General features: G+C 36.5%; 2 protein-coding genes and 1 long non-coding RNA gene across 3 annotated transcripts in view; 2 read left to right on the forward strand and 1 right to left on the reverse strand.

Moving 5' to 3' along the window:
- LOC116034688 overlaps positions 1–13,152 on the reverse strand; it is a 678,603-nt gene that overhangs the window by 488,587 nt on the left and 176,864 nt on the right. The window contains exons 6-8 of the mRNA XM_036002390.1: positions 12,920–13,027; positions 11,587–11,714; positions 9,874–10,090 (exon numbers count right to left, since the gene is read on the reverse strand). Of these exons, the coding sequence (XP_035858283.1) occupies positions 9,874–10,090; positions 11,587–11,714; positions 12,920–13,027 (453 nt within the window). The remainder of the gene's footprint in view (positions 1–9,873; positions 10,091–11,586; positions 11,715–12,919; positions 13,028–13,152) is intronic.
- Positions 1–13,152, forward strand: part of LOC116065136 (myosin light chain kinase, smooth muscle-like) — a 766,302-nt gene that overhangs the window by 422,620 nt on the left and 330,530 nt on the right. The gene's annotated exons all lie outside the window — the stretch shown is intronic.
- Positions 10,063–11,117, forward strand: LOC118495322. Its single transcript, XR_004897697.1, has 2 exons — positions 10,063–10,150; positions 11,075–11,117. It is a non-coding gene; the product is annotated as an uncharacterized LOC118495322 (long non-coding RNA).

Consider the following 13,152-nt stretch of genomic DNA (forward strand, 5'->3'; position numbering starts at 1 on the left):
CGTAATATTCAGAAGTAAAAAATAAAATAAAGAAATAAGTGACTTCATGAATAGAATAAAATCGTTAAATACAGAAAATAAATTAAGAAGAAAAAGTAATTATGAGAAAACTGAGAAAGAAATTGTTATATCCAAAAATAAAAAAATGCAAAAGGAAAACTAATTGTACGGAAAGAAATTGAAAAATAAAATCGTGATATTCAGAAAATTAAAACTAATTTAAGAAGAAAAAGGGATTTCATGAAAAAATTACAAATAAAATCTTAACATTCAGAAAATACAAATATTTAAAAAGAAAATTGAGAATAAAATCGTAATATTCAGAAATTATAAAATAATTTAAAAGGAAAACTAATTTCATGGAATAAAAAAATTATAATAAAATCGTAATATGCAGAAAATAAATAAAATGTGATTATATGAAAAAAAGTTGTAATAATCTAAAACCATTTACACTTAAAGGGGTGATAGAATGCAAAACCGATTTTACCTTGTCATAGTTGAATAACGACAGTTCGGAGGGTAAATAGGACATACATAGAAGCTCAAAATCCCATTGATACCCCTTTACTATGCAAATCTCACATTTTAAAACTGCCGCTGAAAACGGGCGAATCTCAACAAAGCTGGATGATGACGTCATGATCTCAAGTGACGCCCCAACATTTGCATAGGCTAACACCACTGACCTGAGGTCATCTTAGTCTTCTGAATCTAGATAGGTCATGCAGATCTCCACAGGTCCGCTATTTAATTACTAAATTCACTTCTGAGACTTTTTTATGCGAGAAATCTCCTATTCGCTGATCCTGATTCTGAAGGGGAAAATCCACCTTTGGGAGATGATGATCGGTCGATTAGTGAGCGTGCTAGTAGAAGTAGCGGGGTTGGTGAGAATAGCGCTGGGACCAGCGGTGTTAGTGTTCGCACTTTCTACAGCGCCGGTCACGGTGCGTCAATACGCGGCAGTGGTGCAGCCATGCAACGCAGCAGTGTTCACGAAGCACCCAACACTAGCAGGGGGAGACGTGGGCGAAGTGTTCGTAGAAGGGCTGGTGGGTGTCGTAGAGGCAGCAGGGGTAGTCTAAATAGGGCTGAAAGTAGTGATGATGAGTCTTTCAACCCTTTGCAAAATGGAAGAGGGTGCAGGGGTACACGAGGTCGCAGTGTCCATAGGAGAGGTGGACGTGGTAGAGGCAACAGGGGAAGGCAGAACAGGGCTGGAAATGATGATGATGATGATGATGATGATGGTAATGGTGGCTGGGCTTACTTGAGAGATGAGGAAGTATATCAGGAATGGATAAAGCCCTTTGATGAGCAAATTGGATATCGTGGTGACACAGAGCTTAGCAGTGATTCAAGGTCTATAGATTTTTTGTCCCTCTTTCTGACTGATGATTTCTGGAGTCACATTACAATGGAGACAAATCGGTACGCTCATCAGTATTTAGGCTCTCATGAACTAATGCCAAGTTCACGGTTTCATGAATGGTATGATGTCACTGTCCCTGAAATGAAAGCCTTCCTGTCACTGCATTTGAGCATGGGCCTGGTACATAAATCAGAGATTGAGGATTATTGGGCAGAATTTTGGCCAACTTTTACACCGGGATTTGGGAAAGTGATGTCTAGGAACAGATTTGAAATTATCCTGTCTTTCTTCCACTTTGCCAATAATGATGAGTATGTTGAGAGGGGCCAGCCAGGTTATGATAGACTGTTCAAGGTGTGCCCAATAATTGACCTGATCATTCCACGCTTTTCAGCTGTCTATGGCCCACGCAAACAACTGTCACTGGATGAAATGACCATAGCTTTCAAGGGAAAGTCCACATTGAAAATGTACAATCCAAACAAACCAGACAAATATGGTTATAAGGCATTTGTTTTGAGTGAAGCCAAGTCAGGATACGTTCTGCAGTGGTCTTTGTACACTGGACACCATGGTGATGAGGTCACTGATTTAGGTGCCACCCATGTTCTAGTTCGGCAGCTGATGGCCCAGCACAAGGGGAAAGGGCATGAGTTGTATATGGATAGCTACTACACATCACCAGCTGTAGCAAATGAGTTGGCAAATGAGGAAACTGGATTGTGTGGGACAGTCAGTAGCCAAAGGCGAGGTATGCCAAAGGCCCTGAGAAAGACCGAGTTGCCCTTGACCAGAGGAGTTGACCCGTGTGCGTGGCATGATGTAAAGCGTTTCCATTTGTTGTCCACTCTTCACGGGAACTCGTGTGTCCGGAAACGGATCAGGTCCAAACATACGGACAGTGGGTTTAGAGATATAAACAGACCTGTGTGTGTGGATAGGTACAATTCATTCATGGGGGGAGTAGACACTGCTGATCAGAGGATGAAAACCTACCTCTTTCCACATCGGTCAAAGAAATGGTATAATCGAATAGTGAATGCCATTCTAAGCATAACTATGGTCAATGCCCATATCATTTACTGCAGCATGACTGCCGGTCCACACAAGCCACTGAAGGCCTTTGTGCAGGACATTATCACGTCTTTGCTTGAGGGCTTCTCCAAGAGAGAAAACAAAATACGGGGAAGGCGTTCAGCAGAGGGTGGAGAAATGCCACAGAGGCTTACAGAACTCCACTGGCTCCGTGATACTGGCGATCGTCCAGACTGCATCGTTTGCTCCGATCGTACCCGTCCTAAAGGTCGTCATCAGACACAATACAGGTGCAATCAGTGTGGGGTAGGCCTGTGTGCTGTGCCATGTAATGAGAGGTTCCACACTCTGACAAACTATAAACAGTGTCATCTGGATAGATAGGCACACATTAGGCCTCTGTAGGCAGATTACCAGCTTTCTGTTTACATGTATATGCTACTATATAGCACAGTAGTCATAATTTTGAACTGTTGGTTTTACCATATACAGTTTTCCTGTCCATTTGTTAGGCTATGTGGTTGGGGGGGGGGGGTCTCAATATTGTTCATATTGTCTCTGTACTGAATAATAATAATGATAATAATGAAGAAGAGAAGAAAAAAGAAGAAAAAAAAGAAAAGGAAAAGTGTCCTCCAATAGCGTGAAAAAAAACAAAAAAACAAAACAAACGCTAAATAACAAAAAAAACGCCTACTGTTTACACGAGTTTTGTGGTGTAGTAATAGTTCTAATTTACGACTGTTGGTTTACAATTGACTTTTTCCCTGTTCATTTGATATGTGGACAACATAACAAATGGATGGAGGGGGGTAAATCCGATGAAATAAGTTCAACTCTCTTTCAAAATATCAGATATTTCATGGAAATTACATAATCCAATATGGCCGCCGCCATATGACGGCATAATATGCAAATTAGATGGGAAAATGTACTCCTGAGATAAACGTTAGGTCATTCTCAATATTTGTCTCATTAACACTTTGTCTCTATCTCAAACCACTTTCAAGCCAGAGCCTTCTGAAATTTAGGTGTCAAAATCTAGTATTTTTAAAAATAATACCCGGCGCCTAAAGGGTTAAGGGCCTAATAAAATAGCATTCGGGCAATTTTCAGCCCAGCCAATGTTACATACCCTATTAGGAGACCTTAAGGAACAGTGTGAAATACCCTATATAATCATTCTATTACCCCTTTAAAACCAAAAAGCATCTCTCTGCTGGTGAGTGGTGTCATGGCGCCCTCTGGTGGACACCAGCAGGAACTACAAGCAGAGCGACAGAAAACAAATACACACATTAAAACATGTTTACAGTTTTTATTATTTTAATCTGAATGTTTTGGTATTATACACTGACCACACTTTTACAATTACAATTTATATTTATTTAATTTTTAGTATTTCTTTTGTAATACTATATTTGTTAGTTTTAATCTTTTAAATAATAGATTTATAGTAAATAAAAATGATTATTTTATTTATTATTATTTTATATTAATTAAGCGAATTTAATTTAAAAAGTGTCGTCGGTGTATGAGATAAAAACATTTAAATTAAAATAATAAAAACTGTAAACATGTTTTAATGTGTATTAGTTTTCTGTCGCTCTGCTTGTAGTTCCTGCTGGTGTCCACCAGAGGGCGCCATGACACCACTCACCAGCAGAGAGATGCTTCCTCTGAATGCAGTTCAGTGGTTACATTTGACAGAGGGAAAAAGTTATTTTATGAGAAAATAACAATAAAATCGTAATATTCAGAAGAAAAAAGTAAAATAAAGGGAAAAGTGATTTTATGGAAAGAATACAATTGTTATATCCCAAAATTAAACAATGTAAAAAGGAAAACAAATTGTATGGACTTTTTTTTTTAAATAACGTTATTATAAAATAATTTAAGAAAAAGGGATTTCACGAACAAATTATGAATAAATTCGTAATATTCAGAAATAAAAAAATAAAAAAGGAAAACTAATTTAATGGAGTAAAAATGTGAGAATAAAATTGTAATATGCAGAAGAAAAAAAAAGTAAGAAGACAAAGTGATTATATGAAAAAAGTTGTAATAATGTAAAACCATTTACACTTAAAACCAAAAAGCATCTCTCTGCTGGTGAGTGGTGTCATGGCGCCCTCTGGTGGACACCAGCAGGAACTACAAGCAGAGCGACAGAAAACTAATACACATTAAAACATGTTTACAGTTTATATTGTTTTCATTTAAATGTTTTTATCGCAAAATCGCAATATTCAGAAGATGAACATTATTTTATGAAAAGAGAATAAAATCTTAAAATTCAGAAAATAAAAAATAATTTAAGAAGAAAAAGTTATGATAAAATTTAGAATAAAATCGTAATATTCAGAAATCATAAAAATGAAGAAGTAAGAGGGATTTCATGAGCAGAGCGCCAGAAAACTAACACACATTACAAGATGTTTACAGTTGTTATTGTAGCAATTGGAATGGTTTAATCTTATAAACCGACCCCAATTTATAAATTGAATTTTATTAAATTTTATGTTTGTATTTTGTAATGCTATATATATATATATATATACGTGCAAGCGTGGTTTGGACTAAAAAAGGTGGTGTACATGATGACATACAAGCTAATCAGCACAAATAAGTGCATAAAAAGTCACCAAAATGAAGTATTTGAACCTCATAATTAAATACAAAATGAGGAAAAAACTGCAAAAAGGTCGACTTTTTGAAAAAAAGAAGCCCTTTCACAAGGCTGGCTACGGGCCTGCAAGTCCAGAATGTCACAGCGCCCGTCAGCGATATCATATACCTGTTAATAATATTTAAAAAGGAAAAAACAAAAGAACTCAACTAAGAAAGAAAACTAATTTTACACAAGTAATGCCCGTTACTCTAATCTAAATTAATGTGGGAAAAACAATGACAATATAGCACATGAAGACAGTTCTATAAAAAAAATCAACATATATGACCACTTTCCAGCATATTTCCAGCACAGGAGCCAACATCAAATGGTCAAACAGTATGCTGTAGGCTACCTTTAAGTCATTTAGGTTTCATTCAGACCAGCAGCATGTTTTAATGTCCTGATGACCGATCCTAAAGAAGGAGAAACAAAGACCATACACTCAACATGTCATATATTCTACTAGATTTGATACATTTCACGATTCATGACTTACAATCACTATCTCCGCTCCAAGTTTGAACTCATCTAAACAGCTGACTGGAGTTGTTTTACAGCAACCTTTCTTCCGTCCCTGCAGTATTATGTGCTAACCACTCTGCACTGTTTACATCTTTTTAATACTAAGTCACTAAACATAAATTGGAAAGCATCTTTGGTCATTGGTTGGTGACCCCTGCTCTATATTCATCCAGGTTTTGGACTTTTTAAACTCTTCATCCAACACAACACCCTCACTTCTCCACTGTTTATCTGCATGTCCAGTATGTTGCAAACACACACACATGTTCTCCAAAACCTGGAGGAATAAATATAGAGCAGCAGAGTGGTGTCTAGATGTTTCAGGTCGGGGCTGCTGTCTTAGAAACTGACCCAAGAAAGGAAAATCACTTTTATTCCTTTTACACAAGTTTCAGCTGAAAAGAACTGTCACGCTGCAGAGAATAATGTCAATATTGACTTTTAATTCAAGATTTTCAATAGTAAATTTTGAATACATTTAAATTGAAATTACATAAAGGCACTATATTATCGCTTAACAACATAAACAGTGCAAGAACATAGTAAGGTGTACTGTACAGACTTTGTCTTGTCATATTAAAGTAAAGATACATTTGAGCTAATCATTTTTGGGGTTTTTTAGGATACATTTTTTGGCATTTCTGCTTTTAAAAGATACACAGCAGAGAGAGGGTATGACATGCAGCAAAGGGCTCTGTGGAGGACCAAACCAAAGTCACAGTGGTGATGACTCAGCCTAAAGTACCGGCTCTACCCGGTGACCCACCAGGGCACTTTATTCACTTTCTCTCTGAGTTAGATAAGAAGATCAATACCACATCTCAGCCTTAAAAAGAACATATTATTCATTTTCATGTTTTTTTGTTATATCTACAATGTTATAATGTCCGATTTTCATGTTAAACGTGGCCAAATAATGACAAACATATTTTAGAGAAATCCCTGTGAGTTAAAACGTTCAGATTTCCAACTGGTTGTGTAGCATTTGGTTTAGAAGCCTCTCTTGGTGATTTTACACAGTAGAAAGTCCTGCTATATACTCCGTAGCAGTAGCTCAAACTTCAACTAGTGAAACAAGTACAAACACAAAATACAAGTATGAACCTGAATATTCTATATAAGAGTTTCCCTTTAACCATTCTTTTAAATACAGAAGCAACCAATGGTTGTCTAAAGACTAAACAAATGTAATAAAACACAATATAACAATATAAAATGGTAAAAAATATTTTTGCACAATATTTCACATCATCACAGCAAACTTTGTACTTTGGTCTGAATACAAAAATACAAGACTTCTAAGAGCATCATCATGTTGACCTGGTCCTCTCTGCTCTACACACCTCTGGAACAGGAATACTGTACAAGTCTTACACACAGTTACACAATCAACTAGAACTGCAAGACTAAATCAATGAGCCTAGTAATTGTGATATAACACAAGCATAAGATAACTGAAGACAAAATAAATGTTTCCAGCAACACAGATATTATCAAAGCCTTTCTATCATTAACGCTCAGAAACCTAAGGTCATTTTTACAGTTCATTGTCCGTCTGGTTTTATTTTCTATAAAAGCTTGTAAAACATCAACCCTGTTGTCTACAGTCAATTTATGAACATCATTTTTTTCAGGAAAAACTGGGCTATTAGAATATTTGTGCTGCAGTGAGGTCACTTGAATGTAAAATAATAATGACCTTAGGAGGTCTTGGGAGTCACACTGTGAAGAAATAAACATTATAACTTATACAGTTGACTAAATATATACATTTTTTCAAAAAAAGTCCAGACGCTTTTGCCCTCATGACATTCACTTATGCCAATAATCAAAATAATAATGTCATATTTATTGAAATCACACACACAGCAATGTTCTAAAACAGTTCTCCTATATATTTTGAGTCATGCAGTGCAAAAATATACATAATGAACATTATAACTCATGTAAAAGGACACACTATTTACATTTCTTCAAAAAAGGCCCAAATGTATCCCAAATCTCAAAACATTCTTCTCTGTAGAACGGTAATAGACTGGAGTGATCTATCTTTACACTCTATAGTCTTTGTTCTCGCTCGGATTCGCTGGAGTGATCTATCTTTTCCACTCCATGTAGTCTTTGTATGACGGACCTGCCTTCCCATTGGTTGAAAGACGTCAACACAATCTCGCAAAGCATTATGGGAGATTTATGGTAGACGGTAGCACTGAAAGCTAGCGGCAGAAATCACCGAACACGTGATAAATTATGGACATCAAGTGGATAAATCTAGGATGTAAGAGTTTGGATTTATTGCTGAACAACTCCGAAAAGAGGCACAACTTCCAGACTGGATAGAAAATCTCCTGTAAAGGCTACAAAGACACCAAAGACACCCCCGTAATGGCTAACTCCTTAGCTTTTAGTAGAAAAAACCGGTAAGTAGCTACATTAAACCGTTATCAAATTATCTAAATATTAATCAGAGGTGCCAATTTTGATCGTGGACGATTGGTTAGGTTCCTGAATGAATGAAGTTCAATTCCTTCCATTGTATTTATTAATGGATGAAGTTCATCTGACTCTGGAGTTGAACCTGCAGGAAAAAAGACAAAACAATATTAAAGAAATTAAATGAAACTTTCTTGTTCATATTCAGGCTGCACAATCACAGTTTTACCTCTAACACATCATTTATTTTTGGTGTCTGATCTACACAGATCTGCCCCAAAATGCATTCTTTTCTGTTTGGAAATAAAGTTAATGTTAATGCACAAACATGAACCAGAATAGCAGGTGTACTTAGAGACGTCTACTGCTTTGTGTGTGTCGCTGCGTGATTAGAATAGAGTCCTACATCAAATCTATTCAATCATTTTAAGACTAGAATAAAATGATCTTGAGTACATGATAACATCCTGTCGTATGAATTTAAGCAGTCCCATCTTTTCACTCTCGGCTTCACACATATGGCTGTAAAACTAGAGGCCAGAGTTCAAACACACATTAAAAACTATGCATAAAAGTAAAGTTAACTTTTTGGTTTGTTACTTTCAAAAACAAAACCAAAATGCAGATGCATCTCTCAGTAACATCAGGCAGTGTGCACACTCAGATTTAATCTACTACAGACTGCTGATATTTCATTAAGAAATGTGAAACTGACACCATGGATGAGTTCAAAGTTTTCATCATGTTTGTTCAGATGCAGCAGCTAGATAACAAGGTGGAGACCAGGCTCCAGTCCTTAAATGAGAGGACATCTTTAACTGTTTCATCAAAGTACTCACCAACAACAACATCAAGCTTAATGTAGAATTCTTGAGGTTTCTGAGTGAATGGAAAACTACATCTGTAGTCTCCACTGTCAGCCCTCGTTGTATTTCTGATGATTATGGAGGCGTTGCCTTGTTTCAGTTCATCTGGAAAATGTGAGACTCGATCTTTGAACTGCTCACTCTGACCTGGACGCCCGTCACTGTAAAGATCACCTTTATAACACAGGAACACCTTCTGACCATCATCAGTTTTCTCCCAGACAAACCATGTTAACTGAAGGTCCTCCTTGGGCCCGAGGGAACAGGGCAAAGTAGCATCAGCGCCTTCTTTCACTTTGATGATTTTTGTATCTGGAAGATAAAAACATGTATTAATCAATATGTTTACATAGTAACTTTAATACTTTATCAGGTGCGTTTTTACATTTTTTTTCTCTTCACTTTGTTAACATTTCCCTCTGTTTTGTTGAGTTTCTATGTAGCTTCATCTCGTTTATTTAGCTGCTATAAAGTCAGTAACAACAGAGATGGTGAAACAGGAAAATAAATCAAGGTCAAAAACCAAAAATTATGAAAAGCAACATTCAGAGATCTGAACATTCATGTTGACCAACAGCGATGTTGAAGCTTTAGTGCGTAACTTTCTGATATTGATGAATGTCTGTTACTCAGAAAATTTCACCTTTCACAGCTTTCCTCACTTAGAGACGGTTGCTAGGTGATAGCAACAAATACGGCATGATGGTCGGACCCTGCACGTAGCTGCCCGTTCTATTCGCCTCGGAAAAATAAACTGGACAAAGTTACAGTTCTACCACGAGTTCTAGCACAATGAAATAAGGCAACTTATGATTTTGGGGGTTTACATAGGCTATTGTCCAGTTTCATATTTGTCAGTCAACTTTTCAAAATACATTTGGGGCTACACTCAAAACATTAGGGGCTGAAGCCCCGGGAAAATCGTCTGACGCCGCCTCTGTCTTTAACTGTTGAATCAAAGTACTCACCAACAACATCAAGCTTAATGTAGAATTCTTGAGGTTTCTGAATGAATGGAAAACTACATCTGTATTCTCCACTGTCAGCCCTCGTCGTATTTCTGATGATTATGGAGGCGTTGCCTTGTTCCAGTTTATCTGGAAAATGTGAGACTCGACCTTTGAACTGTTCACTCTGACCTGGACGCTCGTCACTGTAAAGATCACCATTATCATACAGGAACACCTTCTGACCATCATCAGTTTTCTGGGAAACTTTCTTCCAGATAAACTGTGTTAACCGAATGTTCTCCTTGGGCCAGAGGGAACAGGGTAAAGTAACATCACTGCCTTTCTCCACTGTGATGAGTTTTGGCCCTGGAAGATAAAAACATGTATTAATCAATATGTTTACATGCAGAGTCATCAATTAATAATTATTAAGGCAGAAAAAAATTGTAAGCAGAATTATTCCACAAAGGCAGTTTTACCAGCAGTTTAGTTTGTAGTCTAATTTCTCCTCCATAATTATATCTGCATATTTTTTTAAACATAACCAAAATATTTAAGATTGTACTGTATTATATCATTTACATACCCTTCATTACATATATTCAATCATTTTAAGAATAGAATAAAATGATCTTGAGTACATTATAACATCCTGTCGTATGAATTTAAGCAGTCCCATCTTTTCACTCTCTCTTCACACATATGGCTGTAAAACTAGAGGCCAGAGTTCAAACACACATTAAAAACTATGCATAAAAGTAGAGTTCACTTTTTGTGTGCACACTCAGATTTAATCTACTACAGACTGCTGATATTTCATTAAGAAATGTGAAACTGACACCATCGATGAGTTCAAAGTTTTCATCATGTTTGTTCAGATGCAGCAGCTAGATAACAAGGTGGAGACCAGGCTCCAGTCCTTAAATGAGAGGACATCTTTAACTGTTACATCAAAGTACTCACCAACAACAAGCTTAATGTAGAATTTGTGAGGTTTCTGAATGGATTGAACAATACATGTGTAGTCTCCACTGTCAGCCCTCGTCGTATTTCTGATGATTATGGAGGCGTTGCCTTGTTTCAGTTCATCTGGAAAATGTGAGACTCGATCTTGGAACTTCCAACTTGGACGCTCGTCACTGTAAAGATGACCTTTATCATACAGGAACACCATCTGACCATCATAATCTTTACGCCAGACAAACCGTGTTAACTGAAGGTTCTCCTTGGTGATGAGGGAACAGGGTAAAGTAACATCACTGCCTTCTTCCACTGTGATGAGTTTTGGCTCTGGAAGACAAAAACATGTATTAATCAATATGTTTACATGCAGAGTCATTAGTTAGTAATTATTAAGGCAACAAAAAAATTGTAAGCAGAATTATTCCACAAAGGCAGTTTTACAAGCAGTTTAGTTTGTAGTCTACTTTCTCCTCTAACATAATTGTATCTGCATATTTTTGTATAGTTGACCAACATATTTAAGTTGTTAAATAAGAGGACATCTTTAACTATTTAATGAAAGTACTCACCAACAACAAGCTTAATGTGGAATTTTTTATGTTTCTGAATTAATGGAACAATACATCTGTATTCTCCACTGTCAGCCCTCGTTGTATTTTTGATGGTTATGGAGGCGTTGCCTTGTTTCAGTTTATCTGGAAAATGTGAGACTCGACCTTTGAACTGCTCACTCTGATCTGGACGCTCGCCTTTATCATACAGGAACACCTCCATCTGACTTTCATCATTCTGAGACATTTTCTTCCAGTTAAACTGTGTTGACTGAATGTCCTTGGGCCAGAGTGAACAGGGTAAAGTAACATCACTGCCTTCTTCCACTTTGATGACTTCTGGCCCTGGAAGATAAAAAAAAACATGTAATAATCCATTTTTGTACATACCCTTCAGTAAATATATTCAATAATTTTAAGAATAGAATAAAATGATCTTGAGTACATTATAACATCCTGTTGTATGAATTTAAGCAGTCCCATCTTTTCACTCTCGGCTTCACACATATGGCTGTAAAACTAGAGGCCAGAGTTCAAACAAACATTAAAAACTATGCATAAAAGTAAAGTTAACTTTTTGTGTGCACACTCAGATTTAATCTACTACAGACTGCTGATATTTCTTTAAGAAATGTGAAGCTGACACCATGGATGAGTTCAAAGTTTTCATCATGTTTGTTCAGATGCAGCAGCTAGATAACAAGGTGGAGACCAGGCTCCAGTCCTTAAATGAGAGGACATCTTTAACTGTTACATCAAAGTACTCACCAACAACATCAAGCTTAATGTGGAATATTTGAGTTTTCTGAATTGATTGAATAATACATCTGTAGACTCCACTGTCAGCCCTCCTTGTATTTCTGATGGTTATGGAGGCGTTGCCTTGTTCCAGTTCATCTTTAAAATGTGAGACTCGACCTTTGAACTGCTCACTCTGATCTGGAAGCTCGTCACTGTAAAGAACACCTTTATCATACAGGAACACCTTCTGACCATCATCAGTTTTCTTCCAGATAAACTGTGTTGACCGAAGGTCCTTCTTGGGCCAGAGGGAACAGGGTAAAGTAACATCATCACCTTCTTCCACTTTGATGACTGTTAGCCGTGGAAGACAAACGCATGTATTAATCAGTATGTTTACATGCAGAGTCATCGATTAGTAATTATTAAGGCAGAACAAAAAATTGTAAGCAGATTTAAATTCCACAAGGGCAGTTTTACAAGCAGTTTAGTTTTTTCTTCACTGTAATAATTTCTGCATATTTTTTTTTATACACAACCAACATATTTTAACTGTTTAAGCTTGTAATGTATTATATTATTTACATACCCTACATCAAATATAATAAATAATTTTAAGAATAATTAATTAAGAATAAAATAATATCATCTTAAGTAGATTATAACATCCTATAATAGTTATATTAAAGAAAATCTAACTGACTTGATCCTACTCTGGTGTAAATACCAACACAATGATTCATGACTGAAGATAAAACAACTGCAAAGACTTTTATAATATTTTGATACAATTCATTATTTTAACTTACCTTTATTACGATTGAATGTGATGTAACCCTTGTATACAAGCACAGCTAGAACACCAGCAACAAGAAGAAGAAGAAGACCTAAACCAATAATCCATCCAGTGGAAGACTCTGATAAAAAGACAGAAGACAAAAAGTTAATGTAAGACTCAGAATGGAACACAGATCATATCCAGCAGATTGGACATCTCAGTCTACACAAAGAGAACAACTGAAGGTTGGAATGGTCCTGAAAC

The sequence above is a fragment of the Sander lucioperca genome, chromosome 6, assembly GCF_008315115.2.
Source record: "Sander lucioperca isolate FBNREF2018 chromosome 6, SLUC_FBN_1.2, whole genome shotgun sequence".
NCBI classification, from domain to species: domain Eukaryota; kingdom Metazoa; phylum Chordata; class Actinopteri; order Perciformes; family Percidae; genus Sander; species Sander lucioperca.